Below are 27,169 nucleotides of genomic sequence, written 5' to 3'. Positions count from 1 at the left end.
AAATGAGTTTTTGCAGGTTGGGATGTCTGTAAATGCCCCTTGCTGAAGTCAGACACCCCTTTAAATCTGAAAACCAGTTGTTTCCTGCAGCCTCCCCACCTACCTCTCTATCCATTCCAATGCTAGCGCCCTGCACACCTCCCTGTCTCCTCTCTGTCTATTCTGTCTCCTCTCTATACTCATGCGCCGTAAGGACCTTCTGACGTCACGGGACATTGGAAGCCTCATGCGCCTCCCCATTCGTAGTAATCTTTATTAGCACAGCGCACGAGACGTCCGCTTTTGGCAATGTTCGTGGTAACATCTTGCGGTAGGCGAATCTCCGAGGTCACGTGTCACCGTGTCACGTGACTTTAGGCAGGGTGGTTGCGGCTTCCTCATTGGTTCCTCCACGCTCTTTCCGGTTAGTGATTGGCATGGAGACGGCGAGAGGCTGACTGCTGGAGAGGTGAGTATGCGGGCACTGAGGGGAATGTTCTGATCTGTTCTCTGCCTGTTCTATACAGTCACGTGACCTCACCCTCAGGGGCCCCTCCTACTTATTAACCCAAACAGGGGAAACATTTAGAACAGAAATGTGTCACTCTTTGACCCCAGAAAACTGGCCCAAGCACCATGTTGTATGTACAAGTGTTCCCTTAAAGATTAACTGAACCTTTGAATGAAATGTTAATAATTTGTCCCTAATGCCCTAAAACAACTTTTTGCAATATACTTTATTTATTAATTTAGTCTTTTTCTTAGTTTTCCCTACCTAAAGCCCACCATTCACTGTGCGCCTAAAACTCTGCTCTCTGTGCACCGCTGCCAGCTCAGTGGGAGATTTATGGATGGGGCCGCAGCACAGTGAGGTTTACCCTGTGCCCATGTACTCTGCCAGGATTAGCTGAGCGGGCTCCTGCTAAGCTAAGAGCATGTCAGGCAGAAGCAGGAGCCCGCTGAGCTAATCCTGGCAGAGTACATGGGCACAGGGTAAACCTCGCTGTGCTGCGGCCCCATCCATAAATCTCCCACTGAGCTGGCACCGGTGCACAGAGAGCAGAGTTTTAGGCGCACAGTGAATGGTGCACTTTAGGTAGGGAAAACTAAGAAAAAGACTAAATTAATAAATAAAGTATATTGGAAAAAGTTTTATTAGGGACATAATACTAAAAGTTTATGCAAAGGTTTAGTTACTCTTTAAGTTATCCAAAATCTATGTCGAATCCGACACCTGCCAATGAATTGCAGCTGCACAGGGGCAGATCCGTGGCAAAGCTGTGTGTATAACGTGGATCCTGCTCTGGGTTTCCGCCTCTACATTAAGGCTCCATTCACACGTCCTAAATTTCGTTCCGCATTTTGGGGAACGGAATTGCGGACTCATTCATTCCTATGGGGCATCACATCGTGTTGCCCGGACACTGAATTGCGGACCCGCAAACTTGTCCGCAAACAGGCATATTCTATTAGTACTGGTAATGTGCGGTCCGCAAAATGCGGAACACACATTGCTGCTTTCCGTGTTTTGCGGACGTGTGAATGGAGCCTAAATGGGGTGAAATTTGTGGTGGAAATCCAGAGCAGAAATTGATGTTGCCGCCAAGTAAACAGTCACCAGTGGGGTATAACAGGGAGTAATAGGTTATTTTTAGTGTTGAGCGAACTTCTGTTTTAAGTTCGGCGTCTAAAGTTCGGCTTCCGGTTAGCGGAGGATTCCGAATTCCGTTGTGGTTCGTGGTAGCGGAATCAATAATCGGCCATTATTGATTCCGCTACCACAGACCACAACGGAATTCGGAATCCATATCGGGATTCTCCGCTAACCGGAAGCCGAACTTTAGACGCCGAACTTAAAACAGAAGTTCGCTCAACACTAGTTATTTTATTATTGAACCTCTTTGGGACACTTTTTTATATTATTTCGGCTGGCTGGACAGAATGTGGCAGTTGAGGAGTCCATCGGATCCTTCCGACCATCAGACTCCAGGCCAGTGTGACCGCTCACTCGTGTTTTTTATTAGGATATTATGTTGTTTAAAGTGACTACCTTATTTTTTATGATAGGTAGCAGACATGCAAAGACATACAGAACATCTAGACATTGGTAAAATCCTGCAGGTGGCTGAGTCGTTGGAGAATATTCTTCATGGCTGCTTTGGTCCTGAAGGAGGACAGGTTTTGTTTATTAAATCCACTGGCAATCTTCTCATTACCAAAGATGGAAGACGAATTCTGGAGTGCCTTTTATTGGATCACCCTGTTGCAAGGTACTCAAGCATAATTATTGTACTTAAAGGGCATCTGTAAGTAGATTTGTACCTATGACACTGGCTGACCTGTTACATGTGCGCCTGGCAGCTGAAGGCTTCTGTGCAGTGGCGTCTCTAGCTTTCAAATTTTGGATGGGCACACTGGGGGCCAGGACAAAAGTAGGGGGGGCAGCTATAACAACGATACATTTACACAAGTATGCTTAGAAATGCTGCGATACTTTACCCAATACCTACAGATCCCCCTCCCTATAACAGTGTCATCTACAGACCCCCCCCTCGTAACAGTGTCATGACATCCACAGACCCCCGATCCCCCTCCCTATAACACTATAACAGTGTCATCCACAGATCCCTCCCCCCCCCCCCTATAACAGTGTAATGACTCATGACATCCACAGACCAGAGATCACCCTCCCACCGCTCACATTTGAACATGATTTGTCTAAACGGTAAAGTAAACACTGTAATCATCCAGGCTGCACTGACAGTAACTTTAAAGGGGTTCTGCACTTTCATTTAACTGATGATCTATACTCTGGATAGATCATCAGCTACTGATCGGCGGGGGTCAGACACCCGGGACCCCCGCCGATTAGCTGTTTGAGAAGGCAGCAGCGCTCCAGCCTTCTAACTGTTTACTGCCGGCCCACTGACGTCACGACTAGTATCAGCTAGCGTAAGCGGGGCTAAGCTCTGTTCACTTGAATGGAGCTTAGCCGTGCCCACGCTAGTTGATACTAGTCATGACGTCACTGGGCCGGTGGTAAACGGTGAGAAGGCCGCGGGGCTGCTGGAGCGCCGCTGCCTTCTCAAACAGCTGATCGACGGGGGTCCCGGGTGTCGGACCCCCACTGATCAGAAGCTGATGATCTATCCAGAGGATAGATCATCAGTTAAATGAAAGTGCAGAACCCCTTTAACTTTTAAATCAGGAAGATTCAGGGGGAGCCAGCTCTCCTCTCAGACTCAGATCACATCTCTCTAGTTAGAAAGAGACTTAGTCAGACAGTCACTACTTGTACCTTATTATTAAGTTATTAACCTGCTACACCACTAGGTCAGGCTCAGTCTCAGACCAGTCAGGCTGACTCTCAGCTTCAGCAGCTAGCTGCAGTGCTTCTGCTTCGCTTCGGTATCGGTACTCTGACGGTAGGGTAGGGCCACGCCACGCTGTCTGTCTCTCTAGTCTCTGGGCTGTGCCTGGCTGGCTTAGGCAACTACTTCAACTACAGGCAGTGGGCGGGCTGCGCTGAGTGCTCACGGTGACGTCACGCGACTGGCCCAGGCTGCGCCGCCCGCACTGCCAGTAGTTGAATGTTAGCTAGTCTCGACTAGCGGTGCGCTGATTTATGCACAGCAGCGTGAGCGGTCAGCGCACAGCACTGCCACTGACTGAGTCTGACTGGTCAGGTCCTGGGGACGCGGTGGGGAGACTCAGATGTGATGTCCGGTAGGATAGTCTGGTCCTCAGGGCCCTGCCGGCTTCCTGCGCAGCACAGACCAAGTGTCACACACAATGACACACTGTAGTGCACACTGCACACCAAAATAAATGGGGGACATTTTAGTTGGGGGGGCACATAGGGGGGCACAGCTTGATGTAGGGGGGCCGTGGGCCCCCCTGGCGACGCCACTGCTTCCGTGCTGGTGCCATGTTATATGTGCCCACATTGCTGGGGAAAATTATGTTTTAATATATGCAAATGAGCCCTCTAGGAGCAACGGGGGTGTTGGCATTACACCTAGTGGCTCAGCTTTCTCTGCAACTGCCGCGCCCTCTGCACTTTCATTGACGGAGCCAGGCAGTGAAAACATCACCATGTCTGGCCTTGTCAATGAAATTGGAGAGGACTCAGCAGTTGCAGAGAGAGCATGGCCTCTAGTAGTAACGGCAACGCCCCAATTGCTCCTAGAGGCTAATTGGCATATATTTTTCTCAGCAATGTTTGCACATATGAAAACGGGACCAGCACAGAAGCCTTCAGCTGTGAAGGGCACATACAACAGGTCAGCTAGTTTCATAGGTACAAATCTGCTGACAGATGCCCTTTTAAAGTGTACCTCCAGTGTAAAATAACTTTACAGTGGTGTTATATTCTGTACAGTACCTTTGTGTACCTTACTGTCCAAATTTCAGCTCATCGTCTGCCATGGTATAGATACAGTGGAGCTGCAGCCCGGTCACAGTCACGGTTTATATAAGCCTTCCACCTCATATAACACTTAGCACTCTTCAAATGGGCCCTTTACACAGGTCGACAATTGAGTATTACTAGTAACGCTCATTAGCAATGATCTGGCGGGGTAAATGCACTGCCGATTACCTGAAGAACAAGCAAAATTCTCGTTCATCGAGTAATTGGATCTTTTGTGTGAACATAAAAATCCTTGTTTCCCGGTGGCAGATGGCGCTGTTAACACGATCTGCTGCCAGGAAGCAACAAATCAGTATGGGGAAGAGCGATGGCATTAGCGATCTCTCCTTCCCATACTCTGGAGGAGATCGCTGCACGTAAATGAGCGGTCTCCTCCACCAGCGAGCAGCAGATTGTCAGGAAGGAAGCATTTCTTCCTCACAATCTGCTAGATCGCCGTCCCGTGTAAAGGAACGCTACACTACAGAGCCTGTGGGCTTGAAATAGTATATTCCTCCGGAAAGAAACACTTCTGGAGAATCTCGTCTTCTAACTCTGCTATTTTATGGATACATTGACCTACAATTCTCCTTGTTTATACACAGGCAGCTCAGATAGGACAGTGTCACAGTAACATCCAGCTGCCAATTTATTCAGAAATGTCTAGAAGGAATAACAGAGGAGTGGCGCAATGCAGAGTTGTAAGAAGAGGCGACCAGAACTATGTCACACAAGCATGATGATATCTCTAGTACTTCCATACAGAGGTCGCAATAACGCCTGTACAAGCGTCATTGACGCCTGTTCAGGCCATTTTACTCCCTGGAAAAAGTCTAAGGGGTTACCAATACGCCTTAGACTTTTCCCCTACATTCAGCACTGTGAACGGCACAGGCAGCGCAGCGATGCTGCCTGTGCCTGCAATAACCAATAGCAAAGCTCCTCACAGCACAGAGCTTTTCTATTGGTTAGATTGGGCGGGCGCCGGAGCAATACAGACCTCTGCAGCAGGGGAAGCTGGCGGGAGATGAAAGGAGGAGAGGCCGGCTCCCGAGGATGGCTGTACCAACGAGAGCAGGGCACGCTGCTCAAGGACCACAGCAGATATGTCCCAGACATCAAGAAGGAGGCACAGAACAAGGTGACAGCAGCAGCCTGTGATGTATGTAGTGCAGTGTGTGATGTATGTAGTGCAGTGTGTGATCACCACACCCTGCCCCCCGTGCATCACACCCTGCCCCCCCGTGCATCACACCCTGCCCCCCGTCCATCACACCCTGCCCCCCGTCCATCACACCCTGCCCCCCGTCCATCACACCCTGCCCCCCGTCCATCACACCCTGCCCCCCGTCCATCACACCCTGCCCCCCGTCCATCACACCCTGCCCCCCGTCCATCACACCCTGCCCCCCGTCCATCACACCCTGCCCCCCGTCCATCACACCCTGCCCCCCGTCCATCACACCCTGCCCCCCGTCCATCACACCCTTCCCCCCGTCCATCACACCCTGCCCCCCGTCCATCACACCATGCCCCCCGTCCATCACACCCTGCCACCACAAATACTAAGGGGGGCATCCATGACCCATCAGCCATAAACTGACTGAGGGCTCCTCACCCATACATTTAGGCTTTGTTTACACAGCACTATAGCTTTCTGTCAAAGGTTTGCATAGTGAGACCTACCTGTAAGGCTGGGTCGTAGGCCACTGGGTAGGCATAGAATGGCATGCATTGCAAGTAGCCCCCAATTATTATTTTAAAAAGAAGCATATCATATACTTATATATACATATCTAAGTATGCCATATCATTTTTTTTCTCACCCTTTCTGCGGTAGGGTACTTTCACACTAGCGTTTTTGTTCCGGTATTGAGTTCCGTCCTAGGGGCTCAATACCGGAAAAAACTGATCAGTTTTATCCTAATGCATTCTGAATGGAGAGCAATCCGTTCAGGATGCATCAGTTCAGTCCCTCTTATGTTTTTTGGCCGGAGAAAATACCGCAGCATGCTGCAGTTTTCTCTACGGCCAAGAATCCTGAACACTTGCCGGCATTAATTTCTATTGACGGATCCGTTCTTCTGGCCCGCGCATGCACAGAACAATTAAATCTGTGGAAAAAAAAAATATCGGATCCGTTTTTTCCGGATGACACTGGAGAGACGGATCCGGTATTTCAATGCATTTGTCAGACGGACCCGCATCCAGATCCGTGTGACAAATGCCATCCTTTTGAGTCTGGATTGCGACGGAACTGCCTGCCGGAATCCTCTGCCGCAATTGTGAAAGTAGCCTTAAATAACATTGTCTAATGTGCTATTCTATACTTAAAAAAATTGCCTAGCTGACACATACAGGCCAGATGTATGCACAACGGTAAATCCCCTTGGCCTTCGCTGGGTGAAATGGGGACTATTGATACTTTGAGTAAATGTGCTAGAGGCTTTCCCAGTGCATATACTTATTAACGGAGCTCTCTGTCATAATTGACTAAGGGTACCCGTCCATCACCACCCATTTGCCAACAGTGGTGGGAGATCCCTCTGTAGGTGAATGGAGGGTGAGGAAGGTATGGGTGATATGAAATGCTTCTATTACCTTAATTCACCTTTCCTCCCATCCTTTGGTTGTATTTCAACTGTACTAACTGTGTAACTATATAAATGTACGGGTGATGGTGGTGCAGGAGAAACACCACACCTCATATACTGGTCTGGGGCAAAAACAAGCATAGTACTAATTGACTGAAGCTCAGCCAACCACTGTCAGGCTTAAATCCAGCACCATTTCCACAGGTTATTCAGTAATCCAGAAAGCCGTGCCAATGAGTGTAGACAGTACAGGCGGTGGTGCAGTGTGGCAGCAACTTCTGGGTCTGGCCAACACTGTTCCCAGTGAGATGCAAGTCGCAGGCTGCAGTTTTATCGTCCACCAAAAGAGAACAACTATTGATTTTTAATTTTCCTACTACCCCATTCTCAGAGCGGCGCTGAAATACACAGTCCGTTGTGCGGTGCTAACATAATGGAGAGGACTCCTGTGTAGTTTTCTCCGAAATCGAATACTTTGTACTCTGATAGGGCTCTGTAAATTTAATGCATATTCATAAAGCTGGCGTTTTATGTTTTGGGGCTCAGAAATTATTTCTGATTACTCTTAGACTTCAGTGTTCAGCTACAGTAAAGCGTACGGTTATTCAAATATGCTTTATAATAGCTTAAATGAAAAAGTATAGTAAACTTAAAGGGGTTTTCCGGGATTTTAATATTGATGACCTTTCCTTAGGAAAGGTCATCAATATCAGAATGGCGGGGGTCCAACACCCAGAACCCCCGCCGATCAGCTGGCCGAAGAGAAGGCGCGCGCCATGCCAGGACTGCCTTCTCATTATTGTTTACCTGCTCACCATCGATATCACAGTGGTAAGTAAGTGTAACTACAAGAAGCCGTCCCATTCACTTTTATGGGATGGCTCTGTAGTATTGAAGTGTATACAGGCTCGGACTGGCCCACAGGGGTACAGGGGATCCCCCGGTGGCCCCCTGAGCAAGATGGGCCCCTAGTCTCCCACCCCCTGCACAAGTGGCACATAACACATTAGATTTACTGCACTATATACACATATTCAATATACAGCACTTCTACTTGCCTATGTTCATATAAAAAACTTGTTATATTATTTATTATACTTGAATGTATACGTATGGTGGGCCCCCAAAATAAATTTTACTGGTGGGCCCTAAGTACCCCAGTCCGACACTGAGTGTATAGGAACGTGTCATCACATAGACCTGAATAGGACAACTTCTTGTAATAACACCTATTCACCACTGCAATGCAGATGGCGAGCAGGTAAAAAATTAAGGAAAGGCTGAGCTGGCACGACACGCCTTCTCTTTAACCAGTTGGTCAGAGGGGGTGCCAAGTGTCTGACCCCCACTGATCTTATATTGATGACTAGAAATGAGCGAATCGAAGTTGACGAAGTGGAATTCGATCCGAATTTCAGGAAAAATTCGATTTGCACCGAATCCGAATTTTCTCCCGGTTCGTGGTAACGAATCACATTTTTTCCTAAAATGGCTGCTGCACATATGAGGACATGGAGCAAGGAACTCTGGGAAGGCGGGATCACCCATAATATCATGCATGTGTTTCTTTGGATAGGACCGCGCTACCTCTGGAATCACAGAGAATCCACAATCGAAGCCAGCGAGATATTCACAAGCATGGGGAAGCAAACAGGCCAGTCAAAACCTCTCCTCCTCTCCTTTCCAGGCTTCTATGGAACACCAAAATTGCATCCAATAGTGAAGTACCGTCATGCAAGTCGGAGTAAAAACGGTTTTATTATACTCACAATGCACACGTATAAACAAGCAGTATACAATGGATCAAATCATCATAGGGATTAGCGATTTTGTTGAATACAAGTCAATGATATTAGTAACCGCATTCTTTGTATCACATTCACTGATACACTGCTACGAAACACCAGACGCGTTCAGGAGTACCAAACTCCTTCTTCAGTGGTAAGCCTTCTTCAGTGGTAAGCCTTCTTCAGTGGTGAGCCACTCCGATGTGGTGGTCCTGCACAGCCACACCAGCAACTTGGCCAGGTGACGCCGCTTTATCCTCCACGTTCTCACCTAGTTGGTCCTGCGACAATGTCCGCTTCTGCCTCCTCATCCTCCACCGTGTCCTCAGCCTCCACTACAGGGACAATTCACAGTGCCTCTCCAGCATACTACATGTGCAAGGCACGGCGGTGTCACGCTGTTCTGCACCTCGTTTGTCTGGGCTAACGGAGTCACACAGGGGAGGAACTGCTCTGTGTGCTTCATCAAGAAATCGAATCTTGGCTTTCTCCTCGACAACTGAAAATCAGAACCATGGTGACCGACAGCAGGAAGAACATTGTGTCAGCACTGCGTCAAGGAGGGCTGAGCCATGCGCCCTGCATGACACACGTGTTCAATCTGGTTGTCAAGCGGTTCCTGAAGTCTTCCACCCATCTACAAGACATCCTAAAAATGGCCAGGAAACTTTGCATGCACTTCAGCCACTCGTACACCGCAAAGCACACCCTCTTTGAGTTGCAGCGGCAGAACGGCATCCCCCAACATAGGCTGATATGCGACGTTTCCACCCTCCATATGTTGGACCGACTGTACGAAGAGAGAGAGGCCATAAACGATTTCCAAGTGGACAGAAGTACTCCCCTGTGTAACTTTGATGTCAGCCAGTGGCAGCTCAGGCCCATTGAGGAGGCCACGTTATTTGTCAGTCGCCAGGAATACGAGATGAACAATGTCATTCCACTGCTCCATGTCCTGGAACCAATGCAGGTAAATCTGGCTGGTCAGGGGACTGGAGACGTGGTGCCTACATCTCACGGCCACATGAGCCCTGTGGGGGCTGAACTGGAGGAGGAGGAGGACATTGGAGCACAAGCAATGTGTAGCGAAACGGGTGGTTGCACAAATGGCCCAATGCATGCTCACTTGCTTGCGTAGTGACAGCCGAATTGTCACCATTCGGCAGAGGGATGACTTCTGGATCTCCACCTTGTTGGACCCTCGCTACCGGTCCAAAATGGGGGACTTTTTTACACCCGCTGAGAGGGAGGACAAACTGAACTACTATAGAGGCATCCTATGTAGTCAGTTGGCCGCTGCCTATCTGCGCCATCGTCCATCCTCTCGCAGGTCTGCGCTCACGTTCCACTGCCATGGCTTCTGGGGAGGGGTGGGGTGGCAGGAGCTGTACCAACTCCATCAGCAGCAGCCTGAGTCTAGAGTTGCTAATAAGCAGCTTTCTTAACCCGCATAGTGAAGAAACTACTCACCAGCAGCAGCATCTACACCTGGAGCAGAGCCTGAACCAGCAGGTGGTGGCATACTTGGACAGCACCCTGCCACCCCACATTGAAGATCCGCTGGACTACTGGGCAGCCAAACTGGATTTGTGGCCGCAACTGCACGAGTTTGCCCTGGAAAAGTATTCCTGCCCGGCCAGTAGTGTGGCATCAGAGCGGGTGTTTAGTGCGGCGGGGGCCATAGTTACCCCAAGAAGAACTCGGCTGTCCACCCAAAATGTGGAGAGACTGACCTTTTGTCAAGATGAATCAGGCGTGGATCAGCCAGGATTTCCACCCACCAATGCCTGATGCATCAGACTAGATCATCCATGGTGCCACACCAACACTTTGATAAAAGGTTTCTTCTGGCTACCTGCCTCAGCTACTATTCTGATGCTGCCACCCGCCTGATGCCACACATCTGATGCCAAGTGCTCCTTCTTTCACCCACCATGTTCAGCTGGTACTGTTTTTTCCACCTACCTCCCCACTCTGTCACCGGGTCACTCTGTGGTCTCCTGATGCTGCTGCCACCTCCACACTGTCATTGTGCCACTCTGTGGCCTCCTCCTGATGTTGCCGCCACCTCCAGACTCTGGCATTGGGCCACTCTGTGGTCTCCTCATGCTGCTTCTACCTCACAAATATGTCAAAGGGCCACTCTGTGGACTTCTCATGCTGTTCCCACCCTCCCCACTTCATGACTGGGGCACTATTTTGCCTTTCAGCCTGGCTGACATAATTATTTATTTGACCTTTCTTCTGATCTGTCAGAAGGAAGGAAAAATGAGACGCACAACGGATCCTCTCTGTGTAGCAGCTATAAGGCCTGTATGGTTCCATCAGAATTGGCTTATGATTTGGTAGCCAAAAGCAGGAGTGGGTACAAAACACAGAAGACCTGCAAATATTCCATTCACGTGTCATCTCTGTTTTGGATCCGCTCCTGTTTTTTTTTGGCATTAGCAATACTGATGGATTACTGACCAAATGCTGACCGACCGAGTGAAGGCGGATGCTCAACAGACAAGATTCGTTTTTTGGGGTTTATTGTTCTGACGGACCACAGTAAGGGCAAATTAATCAGTGAAGTCAACACAAACTTACTGCTGACACCCTCTCCACTCTGTCAGGGGGGCTTTACTTGTAAAAGCGTTTAATAGAACAGGTTCTGTAGACATCTATGTGGAATCATCTGATGATGGTGTAAAAGGAGTGCGCTTCTCGGCTCTAACATCGACCTGTAAGGCTGAGTTCACCCTTGAGTTATTTGGTCAGTTTTGGGCCTGTGACTGCCAAATAAGTCAAATGTGCAGTGATTCTAAGAGCGACGCCTGTCATCTGCATGTCATACTGACTCACAATATTGTTTCACTACCACAGCAGACTTCCTATGCGTGGTACTGCAAGGCACAGTGTTCTACACCACCATAAAGGCTCTCTGCAGCCAGGAATTATCCTTTTTATGACGCGATTCGCAGCGAATAAATTTGGATCGAGCCGAGAATCCAGCAAAACCCCTTTAAAGTATGCGGTGTATATTAGCCTGGTGCCCCTTCCTTTTCACCCCCCTTACAATTTCCAGGGATTGAAGGGCAATGATGTATACAGGCATACATCAATGTTGTCAGTTATTGTCCACCGTTTTAAAGCTAGTTTCACACTAGAGGCACGGGACTCCGGCAGGCTGCTCCAGCGGGTGAACAGCCTGTCGGATCCGTCCTGCCGCTAGTGAACGCGTGCCTCCGGACTACCGCTCCGGCCCCATTGACTATAATGAGTGGGGGGCGGAGTTCCAGCGGCGGCACGGCAGCGCATGCTGAGAGGCCTCTGGAATAAAAGTACGACATGTATGCCGTACTTTTATTCCGGCGGCCTCTCTGCATGCGCTGTCGCGCCGCCGCCGGAACTCCGCCCCTCCCCCATTATAGTCAATGGGGCCGGAGCGGTAGTCCGGGGGCATGCGTTCACTAGTGTGAAAGTACCCTAACTCTTGTTTTTATCAAAACAGCAGAATGGGGCAAATTTACTAAGCCTGTAGGTGGCCTAAACTTACAGTGAACATGCTGTCTGCATTAGATTTATCACAGGGGCTCAGGCTGGATAATTGTGGTGAACAGCTAGACACTTCTCTCTTACTCTATAACAACTATCAATTGGCTAAGGGCTTGTTCACATCTGCATTGGAGACTCCATTCGGGGCCGTCAAAAAGACCGGACAAAATATTCTGTGTGCATGATAAAAAAAAGAATTGGAGCAAAGCAATGGAAATATAAAGCGGTGATATGAGCTTACAATTTTTATGCCCTTTTCCCACTAAACCTTTTCCACTTCTCAAGCAAGTTGGAGAAAGTTGTAGAAACCGTAGTTGTGCCAATATGCTCTACTTTTTAGACAGATTCTAGGTGCAGACACTTAAATCTGGGCAAATTATGTTTTCTCGTATACTGAACTTGTGGTTATAATTGTTCACGTATTTATATGGTTGTTGATGTTCTGAGAAATAAGTGAATATTGTGTTCAGTGTGAGATTGTGAACCACATGCAAACAAGAGAGAATTTGATTGGCTGTCCATCTTTGGTTCTTTGAACATTGTGACATCAGACACATTATATAAGGACCTGCAGAGCTAACATTCTCTTGAGGGTTGTAGTTGACAGTGGAGTATTTTCAGTGTCAGTGAGCAGTTTGTACGCATTGAATATGGAGAGTGAGGACTACCCAGATGAGAAATGGAGGAAGAAAGTCGAGGAGACAGAGCCAGCATTCTGGCCTTCTCAATTTGGAGAGGTCTTTTGGCCCAGCCTAGAGACCATTCCTGAAGAGAAAAAGAATGAGGAAGGAGAGTGGATACAGGATGACGAGGAAGAAAATGGAGATATGGACAAGCAAAACAACATCATTGGACTAAGAAGATTCCAAAATTGCTTTGACCTTGATAAAATCAGTGAGGAAGAGGAGGAAAGTGAAAAGATCCATAAGAGAAGAAAGTGGTGGATTCCAAAATGTCTCCGAAAGAACAAGAACAGCAGAGGAGCAAAGGCCCATAAATCGGGATTTCTTAGTGCAGTCTTCTGCTGTTGCAACATCAGGACATTGGACTAAAGGACTTAACATCAAAAACCGTTCCACCATGATAACATCAGACGTTCATACCAACATCAGTATTGAATGATAATCTTGGACTTACCATCAGTGACCAGGCACCTGACATAAGACCTGCAGGGCTGGAGATACCGTGAACATATCATCTGAGAGTTTTCAAGCATTCACGGATTTAATGTTCGTTATTTATTGTTATTATTTTTATTTAACGCTTAAAAAATAAAATCGTTTTCTCTCAGCTCATGTGCTTTCTGTCTGGTATATAATCGTCAAATCTTGTTAGTTGTGGAATGTGGGGAGGGTAGAAGATCTGGGTCACATCCTTTTGTGGGAGCTGTATTCATGGCTATATTAGCTAGTTAGAGAAAGTATTGACCGTTAGAGAATCTGTCACCAGTTTGATGATGTCCTAAGGGAAACATAAACTTAGTGACCGATCCCTACTTTCTTTAGTTGACCCTGCCTCTTTGCTAAAACCTTGTATTGCATACCGATGAGTCCCATATTCATAAGCTCCTGGTTTTTCTGCCCACCTGCTGCTGATTCAGTTGGAAAAAACTGTTAGTCAGTGGCAGGGGGCACACAAAGCCAGGAGCTCATGAATATCAGGAAACGTTAGCATGTACTGGAGCTGTAAGGGCCCGTTCACACTGCGGTTTTTATCTCATAATTTTGATGTGGACAGCCTTGCCGAAATGTTTCCGAAAACCCATCGGCAGCCGCATCTTTTCTTCCTCCTATTCACTTCAGAGCCACAGCTGCGCCGACACCGGAAATGTCCCTTTCCATAGTTAATGTAGACATACAGATGTCATGGGGTGGGGGGGATCAGAACATAGAGCCGCTAACTAGATGTGGCACTAGTGGATTTGCTGCAGGGAAAGGGAATATGCTCAATTTTGCCTGCACATGCAGTAATGTAAAAAGAAAAGTGGATGATATGATAATGTGGATCCTGAGAATAGGTCATCAATATTAAAATCCGGGAAAAACCTTTTTATTTTCTTTGTGGATAGGTATATATAATGTGCATTACATATAGTTACATTTTATTGCAATAATTGATAGCTCTACTAGGATTAAAGAGGACCTTTCATCAGTTTTGCCCTAGTCTAATTATAGTCTCACCTTATAGGGCGGCCCCCACTGATGCCATGGCCCTTTTTTTTTTTTTTTTTTTTTTAACAAAGACCCCACTGTTCATGCGCTGTTGGCCCCGTTGATTTCGGCGCCTTATATTATAATGAGCCGACTCTGTTATACTAGGCAGAGACTCTCAGTTTTGCTGGGGGCGGTTCTCTTCTCCCTAGCTCTGAGCGCATCCAATCAGAGCGCACCGTTCTTAGCCAGTGGGGTCTTTGTAAAAAAAAAAAAAAAAAGTGCCATGGCATCAGTAAGGGCCGCCCTATAAGGTGAGACCATATTTAGACTAGGGCTAAACTGATGAAAGGTCCTCTTTAAAGTTTCTCAGATGGGAATCCCTTAGGCTAGATTCACACTAGCGCTTGTATTTTCAGCAGGATTCTAGACATATTTGCTGGGCTGTGGCCAGATTTCCGCTGGTCCCCATTATAGTTAATGGGGCAGTTTGGCAACGGTGTAGCTTCTGGCAATGCAGAGAGATCTGGCAGGTTATTCCCTGCCGGAAGTACAAGCGCTAGTGTGAAGCTAGCCGTACTGTTTTAGATCAGGTAAGTATGGTTTAACATAGTAATGTGAAATGTGTACTTACCTTTCAAATCACTGGCTAAAGTGGTGCCATCATTGAGATTGAAATGTCACCACTGTGGCCAATGATTGACTGCCATTAGGTCATTGCTGCAGTGCAGTAAAGAAAGACCAGTCGTGTCAGACTGGAGTATTTTGGCCAACCAGAAGGAATCATTCTTCGGACCTACTACAGTATGTTCCTTCCCTTTTTCAGTTTTTCAGCCCTGGCAGCTATCGTCCGTCCTTCTCTTCTTCTAATCCTAATAAGAAGTGGAGGCCGAGGAGAGACTTTCGTGCAAAGCATCAAAGTCAGCCATATTCACTGTGCTCAGCCTCTTTGTATCTCTGTACTGAAGTCTATCCTGGTGTGCTCTACTTCTCTTATACACTGCTGACTGGCTGCCCCTCATGCTGCTCCCAGGAATAAAATGTAGGAGTGTGCAAAAGACACAGTCCGTGGTATCACACAGTTTCAGGCTATTTTACTCCCTGGAAAAAGTCTAAGGTTACCAATACGCCTTAGACTTTTCCCCTACATTCAGAACTGTGAACAGCACAGGCAGCACAGCGATGCTGCCTGTGCCTGCAATAACCCATAGCAAAGCTCCTCACAGCACAGAGCTTTTCTATTGGTTAGTTTGGGCGGGCGCCGGAGCAATACAGAGCTCTGCAGCAGGGGAAGCTGGCGGGAGATGAAAGGAGGAGAGGCCGGCTCCTGAGGGTGGCTGTACCAACGAGAGCAGGGCATGCTGCTCAAGGACCACAGCAGATCTGTCCCAGACATCAAGAAGACTATGACTATGTTCGGACATCAAGATGGAGGCACAGAACAAGGTGACAGCAGCAGCCTGTGATGTATGTAGTGCAGTTTGTGATGTATGTATGCAGTGTGTGATCATCACACCCTCCCCCACGTGCTTCACACCCTGCCCCACGTGCATCACACCCTGCCCCACGTGCATCACACCCTGCCCCACGTGCATCACACCCTGCCCCACGTGCATCACACCCTGCCCCACGTGCATCACACCCTGCCCCACGTCCATCACACCCTGCCCCACGTGCATCACACCCTGCCCCACGTGCATCACACCCTGCCCCACGTGCATCACACCCTGCCCCACGTGCATCACACCCTGCCCCACGTGCATCACACCCTGCCCCACGTGCATCACACCCTGCCCCACGTGCATCACACCCTGCCCCACGTGCATCACACCCTGCCCCACGTGCATCACACCCTGCCCCACGTGCATCACACCCTGCCCCACGTGCATCACACCCTGCCCCACGTGCATCACACCCTGCCCCACGTGCATCACACCCTGCCCCACGTGCATCACACCCTGCCCCACGTGCATCACACCCTGCCCCACGTGCATCACACCCTGCCCCACGTGCATCACACCCTGCCCCACGTGCATCACACCCTGCCCCACGTGCATCACACCCTGCCCCACGTGCATCACACCCTGCCCCACGTGCATCACACCCTGCCCCACGTCCATCACACCCTGCCCCACGTCCATCACACCCTGCCCCACGTCCATCACACCCTGCCCCACGTGCATCACACCCTGCCCCACGTGCATCACACCCTGCCCCACGTGCATCACACCCTGCCCCACGTGCATCACACCCTGCCCCACATACATCTCACACCCTGCCCTCTATATATCTCACACTGGTGTATGTGGTGCAGTGTGTGTGATGTATGTAGTGAATGCAGGCAGGCTATTATAGCAAAGTGATAATGTACAGGGAAGATCCAGTATATTGGACTGTACTTTATCCCTTAGCTATAATTGCCTGCTGTTATTTAGATTAGTAATGGTTCCCCCACATAAATACCCACCTCTTAGGCCACGTTCGCACCACCACTATATATTTCTGTTGTTCTGCTCCATTAGATGAGCAGAACAACAAATATAATGGAAGTGCTGGATCGGGCATGTAAAGCTGGGTTTTTGTCATCAGTTCAACACAAAAACCGTATATGTTAACAGACGCCTCAGACAGATGCCATACTGTGGCATCCGTCACCATGGAGTTCCATTGTAAAAATGAATTTTTTTTTTCAGGACTCTGCAGGATGGGAAAGTGTAGTGTACCATGTTTTTCCATTTTGTAAAGTCCAGCAAAAAAATGTATATGCTAACATATACTGTACTTTTTCTTCTTTTTTTTTTTTCACAATGGAATTCTATGGTGACAGATGCCACAATATGGCGGCGTCTGTTAACATATATACGTTTTTTTGTGTGTACATTAAATGTATGACAAAAACTTGATGTGAACCCAGCCTAGCTGACAGGGAAGAAGGTGAACAGACCCCCCGTCTGTTCAGTTTCCGTTTGGGATCTGTCTTTTTACCAAACAAAAAAGTGCTGCATACAAGGCTTTTTTCTCTGGTCTTTTTGACCTAATCTGCAACAGAGGTCCCAAACGCAGCCTCCAACACAGATGTGAACATGTGTAGGCCTATATATTATGTATTTAAATTACTGCAAATTTCATACTCCTCCTTGGGTAAAAATACTCCTCAAAAATTATAAGAGGAGTATTTTTACTCTTCCAGATAAAATGTAGTCCATATATGCCTGCAATCTGTAGAACAAAATTCTTTTTATAATATATAAATTAACCCATCGGTGCAAAGAGTGCGGTGACATTGCTTCCTGTCTGCTATGCTGCGCCCCCACTGCTGCGACAGACATACATATTCACAACATGCCCTGAAGTCTCACTGGAGCTCATTTCGCACATGCGCAGTAAAGGGATGGAGACCACTGGGCAGATTGGCATCTCCATCCCATACTGCGCATGTGCCGAACGCACTCCCACAAAACTTCATGGCCAGGTGTAAATATTTTTTCACTGCCCGGCCTGTCTGACCCAGCAGTGGGAGTGCGACATAGCAGACGGGCAGAGAAGCTTCTGGGTGCAGTGGCACCGCCCTTGTTGCACCTACAGGGTTGAAGCCTTTTTTTCTACAGATTGCCGGCAAATATGGAGGTACCAGATATATCATCAGACTCTGCGGACAAGCACTGATCAACCGTTTCACCTACTGGCTAATGATGACAGATGCACTTTAAAGTCTATTGGAGATGAAGAAAAAATATTTTTTTTTGGACCTTTTAATGGTCAGACTTTTACTTCATATTTTGTGAATACCAAATAAAACTCTGTGGTAGGAAAAATTATTTCACTATGACTAGTTCTAGCCTATAGATGCATACTGTTCTGCTATATCTATGTGCTAGTCATGGGGGAAATAGTTATTGTCCATAGCAACCAATCATAGCACAGCTTTCATTTTTCAAGAGCACAATAAGAAATGGAAGCTGTGTTGTGCTTGGTTGCTATGGGCAACATAGACAGTTTTTATTTTTGAACAGATTCCTAAATCTGGCCCATTGTGCTGGGTCCTTGGACCCTGCTGCATCATGTAGCCCCTCTCCCACATGACTTGACACTTCATCTTTCAATTATTCCCATTGTATATACAATACTGGGTAATATAATGTGTGGGGGCAGGGCTATGTGCAGGATGTAGTCCATGGTTAGCCCATCAGTGCTGCAGGACAGGTCTCCTCTAAGGTTTACAGCATTGTACAGTGTACAGATAGAGGTGTGCTACCCCAGATTGTGACTATTCTTAAAGAGGTTGTCGCACGAAAAATATTCTACAGTTTGTAAACCAGCACCAGGATCTGAATACTTTAGTAATTGCATGTAATTAAAAAATTAGCATAGCCACTTAGTTATTCAATAAAATGTATCTGTATAGCGCCACCTCCTGTTTGTTTGTTTTTTCTTATTTCTTTGACCTGCTCACTGAGAAGGCCGCACATGCTCAGTTTCATTCTTCAACTGCCTCCTGAACTGTTATAGGGAGAGTATGTACACGCTTCCTGAGCTGTGATAGGGAGAGCATGTACACGCTTCCTGAGCTGTGATAGGGAGAGCATGGACACGCCCCCTGAGCTGCAGCAGAAAAGACCCTCCCCTAGAGCTGCCAGCTTGATATAAATCTAGCAGAGCAATGAATGGGGAGATCTCTGGATCCATGTGAGGTACAGGGCTGGTTCTAGCTTTGTTAGAGATTGCCATGTAGTATATGATGTTTGGTATTTATTTTTTACATAAGTCATGAGATAGCCCTTTAATAAAACTATACTGGGATCTTTTTACGTGTATATTTACATTTGTGATAAAGAAAGTGGGAATGGTGCTGGGACGATAGAGTGCCAACAGGAGACCCAGTGGCTCAGCTTTCTCCTTGGTGTAATGCAAATTGTAGAAAATCCATTATGTTTGCCCATAGATCTCTATTATGACGGATCAAAACAGAATGCCTCTAAGGACCCTTTCACACGGGCGAGTTTTCCGCGTGGGTGCAATGCGTGAGGTGAACGCATTGCACCCGCACTGAATCCGGACCCATTCACTTCAATGGGGCTGTGCAGAGGAGCGGTGATTTTCACGCATGGTTGCTAGGAGATGATAGGGATGAGCAACCCCATTAAAGTCTAATCACTGTATTATTTTCCCTTATAACATGGTTATAAGGGAAAATTGCATTCTTAATACAGAATGCTTACTAAAATGTGCCTTGAGGGGTTAAAAATTTTGTTTTTAAGTAACCCACCTCATCCACTTGTTCGCACAGCCGGCATGTCTTCTTTCTTTCAGGACCTGCAAACGGACCTTTGATGACGTAATCGCTCTCAGCGCGCGGTAAGCGCGGTGACGTCAGCGCAGGTCCTGCTGAATGAAGATAGAAGGATCTTACGTCAAAGGTCCTTTTGCAGGTCCTGAAAGAAGACGATGCCGGCTGCGAGGAGTTAATTTTTTATTTTTATTTTTTTTACCCCTCAAGGCACATTTTAGTAAGCATTCTGTATTAAGAATGCTATTATTTTCCCTTATAACCATGTTATAATGGAAAATAATAAAATGAATAGAACACCTAACCCGAACTTTAGTGAAGAAGTCCGGGTTCGGGTCTGGGTACCACATTCAGTTTTTTCTCACGCATGTGCAAAACGCATTGCACTTGCGCGGAAAAAACTGAACATCGGAACACAATCGCAGTCAAAACTGATTGCAATTGCGTGCCTACTCGCGCGGGTTTCCTGCAATGCACATGCGACGCATCCGGAGCAAATACGGGACGCCCGTGTGAAGGAAGCCTAAAGGTTTTCTTTTTGATTTCTGTCTTACAATTCTATTATTTTTGATTATAACGGAAAGCAATAACGGAATTTTTAACGCTGATGTGAACCCGCCCTTAGAGTCATAAGAGTAGATGCTCCAGAATTGTTATTACATGGGGAATGCAAGTAGTTACTAAAACGACAATGTTCTTTCTGCTTTAGAGATGGTTACTAGTGATTCCACGTACGTACTCCTGATCTTCCGCTAACGTTAATCATAGCTCTGATTTTCTTTTTCCTAGAATGATCGTGAACTCTGCCTCCAGGCATTACAGTATTACTGGTGATGGTGTGAAATCCTTTGTTCTACTCCTATGTGCCGTCCTCCGAGAGCTTCAGGCAGCAGCTGATAAAAATGAAGGTCTGCTTTTATCTGGGAAGGCAACAGTGAAGAACCAATATCAAAAGCAAGGTCATGCTTTAAGAAGATTAAGCAATATGCTGTTGACCTTCCAAAGTACAGTTCTGGATCACATTACAGCAGAGCACCTGAGTTCACACTTTCTTTCAGTTTTCTCAAACACAGAAGGAAATATAAGTTTGTGTAGAGCATCTCTACAGCAGACATTAGATACATATTTCTCTGGAAGAATTGGGTGTAACATCCAGGAGTTCATTAGTAGACTTGCCTGTGAATACCTCTATAGTTGTTTTCTGCACGTTGCTGACCTTTCCGGTGTGATCAGTTTAGTGAGCCAATATTTCTATGAGCTACTTACAGAAGTTCCAGGACTTCCAGTAGATAATTCCAGGATATTACCCGGCGTAATACTCCACCGGACGTTTTCTGTGTACTGCCCAGCAGAGGGGGAAGTCAGAGCGCTTATTGTGACGGAGCAGATCCATCAGTGTCTGACTGAAAGAGACATAGGTTTTCTAGTCTCCTCAGATGTTCAGCTACAGCAGTCCCAGCTATTCCTAAGACAGAGAACTGAACATTTTCTGAAACAATTGCAAAAGAAAGAAATTAAGATAATATTTTCAAGTGTTAAACAACATGAGATTGTACTTTACTATGCAAAACTAAGTGGAATATCTATAGTAGATTGCTTACCATCAGAGGAGATTGATCTTCTTTGCATGATCACCAGAGGAATCCCGATGTCTGGACCTTTCAGTAATGTTCTTTTGTCTGAAACTTTTCTGGCATCAAGTTGCAAACCCATTGTCATGGGTAGCAAAAAGTATGTGCATCTTGTTTTACAGAGTTCTCTTGCCTTCCAGCCGCACAGCCTTGTGTTATGTGGCCCTGTGAAAGGTTTGACGGAGCAACTTGTTTCCTCCTTCCATGGTGCTTTTAAAATGCTAACGCAGTTATTCCACCCGTTTAATGGAGGTCCGGAACAGCCAACAAATTATGTAGACAGTTCTTTACCAAACACAGCTGAAGAACAAAGCGTAACTCGTAACGGCTGCCAGGGTGACTGTGAGTGCCATCTAGAAAATAAAGCCCATGCCGTCCCTATGCACCTCACACACTCAGAGGAAAAGGACTCAGCATGTGCTTCTGGGGAGTGCTTAGCAAGCTATAGTCCATCTTCTAGATGTGGGTACACCGGCAGTATGTCTTTCAATGAGGATGGAAGAAAACAGCATCAAGAACCATTCATAATGCATGAAAACTCTAGTAATATAGCCAAGTTTGCAAATGTTGGTCTAGTATTTCCAGGAGCTGGAACTTTCGAACTTTTGCTGAAAGATTATCTTCACAAATTTGCCAAGACATGTCAAAATGCAGAACTGGCGTCTTTATGTACATTGATTGGAAATTCTCTTTTATGTATTCCCAGACAAATCTACAAAGCAAAGACAGGACGGATCCCCTTCTCACTGTACAGTGAACTCAAAAACACAAAACCCCTACATGCCCTTAACGTAGTAGAGACGGGTCTTGAACCTGTTTCCTGTAAGTACCAATTGCTAGCTTCTGTGCTCCAGTGCATTAGTCAGCTTGTGACTATAAACTTGATTGTTGGTGTTAAAAAAAAACAAAGCACTGAGAGCGAAGAAACTGATCAAGACATGGTGACGAACGATCTGTGATCCTCATGAACAACCCCAGTTTTTTGGACAACTATAGTTATGAGATACCTGCTACCTGAATCGCTTTTAAACTGACGTAACTCATAAAGGGAATAATTTATGGGAAATTTGTAAAGATTTTCTATGTATGTATACAGTATGTTTGAAATGTTTAGAAGTCCATGCATGTTTGCTTACTGTGCTGGTAAATGTACGGAGGCCGGCAAGGGACCAGTGGTGATCCAGAAGACATCACCTGATCTCCGCATGAACATGAGGATTCAGCAGACCACTCACTCGTTAAGGCCTGGACATGTGCTACCTAGGAACCAGTATGACCCGAAACGTTTTTTATTTTTTTTATTTCTTTACAGGAACTTCTCATTCGATTATTTCTTGTGATAAATACACATAGAAATTTAGCATTTGTTTTTGTAAATTACAGAAAGAGATACTTTATGATCCCAAATGAATTAAAGGGCTGGTCTTTTTTTCTTTGTTATAAGCTAATAACAGGGCGTCCAGCCTCCTACCCATGGTCTTTGCACATGAGCATAGCCCATTGTGGTTTTAAAAGATAGTAGAGCCTAATGGGTTTTGCAATTTTCGTCTTAAAAAGGACCCTCAAATGGGTATGAACTTTGTGCAAGGAATTCCCAGGTTGTGCCTTCAGTGTAGTTTCTAACAGCAACCACTATTGAGTCATTAAAACCACAAAGAAAGCAATACATCTATGGAGACCACTTACGCGCTTCAAACACCCGAATAATTAATCACAGCATCGTGTTTGCAGTAGAAAATTCTAGTTGTATGGGAAAAATTTCTATCCCGCATAAGTGTGCACAGGAACATGGATTTAACCTTTAAAGGGGTTGTCCAGCTTTTACTAAGTGATAACCCATGCCGATCAGCTGTTTGGGTGTAGCTCTGTTGATGGAAGTCACCACCAGGGACCTCACAGCTCCATCCACTGTGTAGTGGACAGAGCTTGTCACTGTCACACTGCTCCCATTGACTTCAGTTGAAACAGTATTGTAGCAATGAGCTCTTCACTACACAGTTGACGGGATTGTGTAGTTTCAGCGCTGACTTCCAGCGACGATTTCGAGCTGAATCAGCTGACCGTATTAAACTGTGCATGTATAGAGTGGTACATTAGACTAAGGAGCTACACTATGCAAGGCTCTCATCGGCCACTGTAGGATTACATAGTCGAGTTAAAGATTTGTAACCTAAATGCTTTGTTACCTCTATAGACTAAATCTTACCTGAAGCTGGATGTTCTTGACTAATGCCTTACATTTATTCTTAGTGCTTAACCTGTGAATTTGGTTGAACTAGTGACTATGAGCCCTTAAATGTGGCTTAACTCTAAAAACCAGAAGGAAACCATATAAGTAACTACATGGAAGTCTATTGTGATATGAATATTATAATTACCGTATTTTTCGCTTTATAAGACACACTTTTTCTCGACAAAAGTGGGGGGAAATGGCAGTGTGTCTTATGGAGCAAATACTAGTACACAGTAGGACCTGCTCCTGGCTGTACTTCCCACTCCCTGGTCTTCTCCAGGCACCACGCTGCACTGTCCTGACTGCATACATCATCAGGACATAGTGCCTGCACTATGACCTGAACCTGTGCAACGTCAGGTCACAGTGCAGCCAGGTACCTGGAAAAGACTAGGGTGAGTGCAGAAAGAGCGACTGGATGTGCAGAGTGGCACGCCCTCCGGAGAAGGGGAGGTTAATTTACTTCTTTATTTTATGTCTAATGGGGTCTGATCTGAGGTCGAATGAGGAATGGGGGTCTGATCTGAGGTCTGATGAGGAATGGGGGTCTGATGAAGATTGGGGTCTGATTTGTGGTCTGATGAGGATTAGGGATCTGATCTGAGGTCTGCTGGAAAATATTTATTTTCTTATTTTCTTCCTCTAAATCCTAGGTGTGTCTTATGGAACGAAAAATACGGTATGTGTATAATGCAAAAAAATTGGTGTCTATACATACTGGTGTAGGAAACACCATATTATGTTACTCATATTGTTCCAAGTGCCTAGCAGTAGCACTAGAAGTAACATATAATTCACACTTATAGTGATATACGGGGCAAACCTTACCAGTTCTAACTCGCTTTGATAGTCCCAGGCCGGCTGACATGTGGGCTACGCTGTGTACGCTCATCTAAATATCCCTAGCAGGGTGCACAAATGCCTGCCTGCCAGTAGGAGACTTGATGGGTGTGTTCAGGCGATACTTGTATTGTTCATGTGCTTTGGGGCTCGCACTGTCCGGACGCCATATTGGATAAAGGCATATGCCTATTTGTGACGGCGGCCGTCTTAAAATCTGGTGCATGCATGGTTGTTTCTGTATAGGGATGCTGCCATGTTGAAAGGGTGCAATATATGTATGCAGTCTGTGTTGCATTCATATTTTATACAAACCCATTGACTTCAGTGGGTCTGCAGTCCACATTTTGTGGACATGTATAGGACGTGTTCTATGTTTTTGTGGAATGGACATACGGATGTGGAAAGCATATGGATGACCCGTGTGCTTTCTGCATCCGTATGTCTGGTCCGCAAAAAGACTATGGGGGAGATTTATCAAACTGGTGTAAGGTAGAACTGGCTTAGTTGCCCATAGCAACCAATCAGATTCCACCTTTCATTTTTCACAGCTCCTTTGGAAAATGAAACGTTCTAATTACACCAGTTTGATGAATCTCCCCCTATGTCTTTGAAATGCAGACCACGGACCCATTGAAAAAAATGGGTCCACAAAGAGAATGCGGACAGCACATGGACCACGTCCGCGTTATGCAGATTCATGATTTGCGGACTGCAACACAGATATGTTTGTGTGCATGGGGTCTTAATTTGAGTTCCAATGCATCGTCTGTCATAGTGCCCCCATCTACTATATGCCATTTACAATACTAGTGTCAGGCACCAGAGCCATAGAATACACCTGTTCCCTCTGTACCCCCTACAACTACACACATTTTACATCCTTAGGCCTCCTGCACACGACCGTATGGCTTTTTCAGTGTTTTGCGGTCTGTTTTTCACGGATCCGTTGTTCCGTTTTTTGTTTCCGTTGTGTTTCTGTTCCGTTTTTCCGTTCCGTTTTTCCGCATGGCATATACAGTATAGAGTAATTACATAGATAAAATCTGGCTGGGCATAACCTTTTCAATAGATGGTTCCTAAAAAAATGGAACGGAAACGCATCCGTATGTCTTCCGTTTTTTTGCGGACCCATTGACTTGAATGGAGCCACGGAGCGTGATTTGCAGGCAATAATAGGACATGTTCTATTTTTAAACGGAACGGAAATATGGAAACGGAATGCATACGGAGTACATTCCGTTTTTTTTGCGGAACCATTGAAATGAATGGTTCCGTATATGAACCGTATACGGAACGCAAAAAACGGCCAGTAAACGGGGAGGAGGCCTTTATAGCTTAAAAGATGTTGTTTCACATTAAGGCCTCATGCACACGACCGTTGTTTGGGTCCGCATCCGAGCCGCCGTTTTGGCGGCTTCGGATGCGGACCCATTCACTTCAATGGGGCCGCAAAAGATGCGGGCAGCACTCCGTGTGCTGTCCGCTTCCGCGGCCCCGCAAAAAAATATGTAACATGTACTATTCTTGTCCAAGCTTTGAGGACAAGAATAGGCATTTATATTGCTGGTGCCCGTTCCGTTCCGCAAATTGTGGAAGGCAACACGGGCGGCTTCCGTTTTTTTGCGGATCTGCGGTTTGTGGACCGCAAAAAACGGCATGGTCGTGTGTATGAGGCCTAATGCTTGTAAAAACCTCTGTGCTCTTTTGCTAGTTTCTGGGTCTGTATACAATGTGTTTTCTGCAATTTGCATGATCTTGATAATCTGGATGCGTTGTAATTAGATGCTGTCATGAGCTGAATATTCCCTGTGGCACATGATATATAGATCACTGCACAGTAGGACAGGGTTGAGCATGAATGAGCTGATGTGCCTGCAGCCTAATGGAAAGGACAGGCAGAAAAATGTGCACATATACACAGGGAGAGGGCGATTTCCAAGAATCGGTAATCAATTCTTGTTGTTAAATCCCTCAATTCAACTGCATCATAAAAACATGATGTGACTCTAGCCCAAAGTTCAGTGACGTAATGACTATTATCACTGGCCTGGGCACGGCTATGCCCACTTCAGTTCAATGGAGCTTAGCCACACTCAGGCCAGTCATAATAGTCTTGACGTCACTGGGCCTGCGGGAAACTAGGACAAGGCCGCTGCCTTCTGAAACAGCTGAACGGCAGAGTCCCGGGTGTCGGGAGTTGTAGTACATCCAACTATAGCAGTTACAGTTACAATTGCACACTGTACACTTTTGTCTCAGATAGCGATATATGGATTTAGGCGTGCTGGGAGTTATGGCCCTCTGTGCACACTATCTTGCTACATTTTTTTCAGAATCTATGGCTAGCAACAGTACCTTGGCAATAATGGCTATAGTGTCCACTGCAGGACACAGGGTTTTGAAGGCATGTCTGGCCAGGATATGTCCAGGTGTGAAGGATGTCTTAACAGTGTCTCTTACAGCAGCAAAGTCAGATTGGCTGTAGTAGCAGGTTACCTTGCTGACTCCTATGCTGGCCATACAGATTCTAAGTACTTCTTTATGTCGTTCTCGTTCTCTTTCTGTAGATCTTTCAGAAAACTGTTAGCCTCTGAAGCTTTATGGGTCTGAGAAGAGGGAGTATAAGGCCGAATGCACACGGCCGTGAACGGTTCGTAGTATCCCGGCCTGGATACCTGCTAACAGCAGGAGCGCACGGCGTCATTGGTTGCTATGAC

At 46.4% G+C, this 27,169-nt stretch overlaps 1 protein-coding gene across 1 annotated transcript; it reads left to right on the top strand.

The window, feature by feature from the left end:
• The first annotated feature begins 377 nt into the window (after positions 1 to 377).
• On the top strand, positions 378 to 22,464 carry BBS10 (Bardet-Biedl syndrome 10). The gene is made up of 3 exons (XM_040410120.1): positions 378 to 448; positions 2,047 to 2,249; positions 20,535 to 22,464. The coding sequence occupies exons 2-3, from the start codon at positions 2,056 to 2,058 to the stop codon at positions 22,333 to 22,335; spliced, it is 1,995 nt and encodes a 664-aa protein (XP_040266054.1). The 5' UTR covers positions 378 to 448; positions 2,047 to 2,055; the 3' UTR covers positions 22,336 to 22,464.
• The last annotated feature ends 4,705 nt before the right edge of the window (positions 22,465 to 27,169 follow it).

Source organism: Bufo bufo, chromosome 1 (assembly GCF_905171765.1).
Source record: "Bufo bufo chromosome 1, aBufBuf1.1, whole genome shotgun sequence".
In the NCBI taxonomy this organism is placed as follows: domain Eukaryota; kingdom Metazoa; phylum Chordata; class Amphibia; order Anura; family Bufonidae; genus Bufo; species Bufo bufo.
The sequence above is the reverse complement of the archived record's forward strand: the minus strand, read 5'-3'. Positions and strand labels throughout refer to the sequence as shown.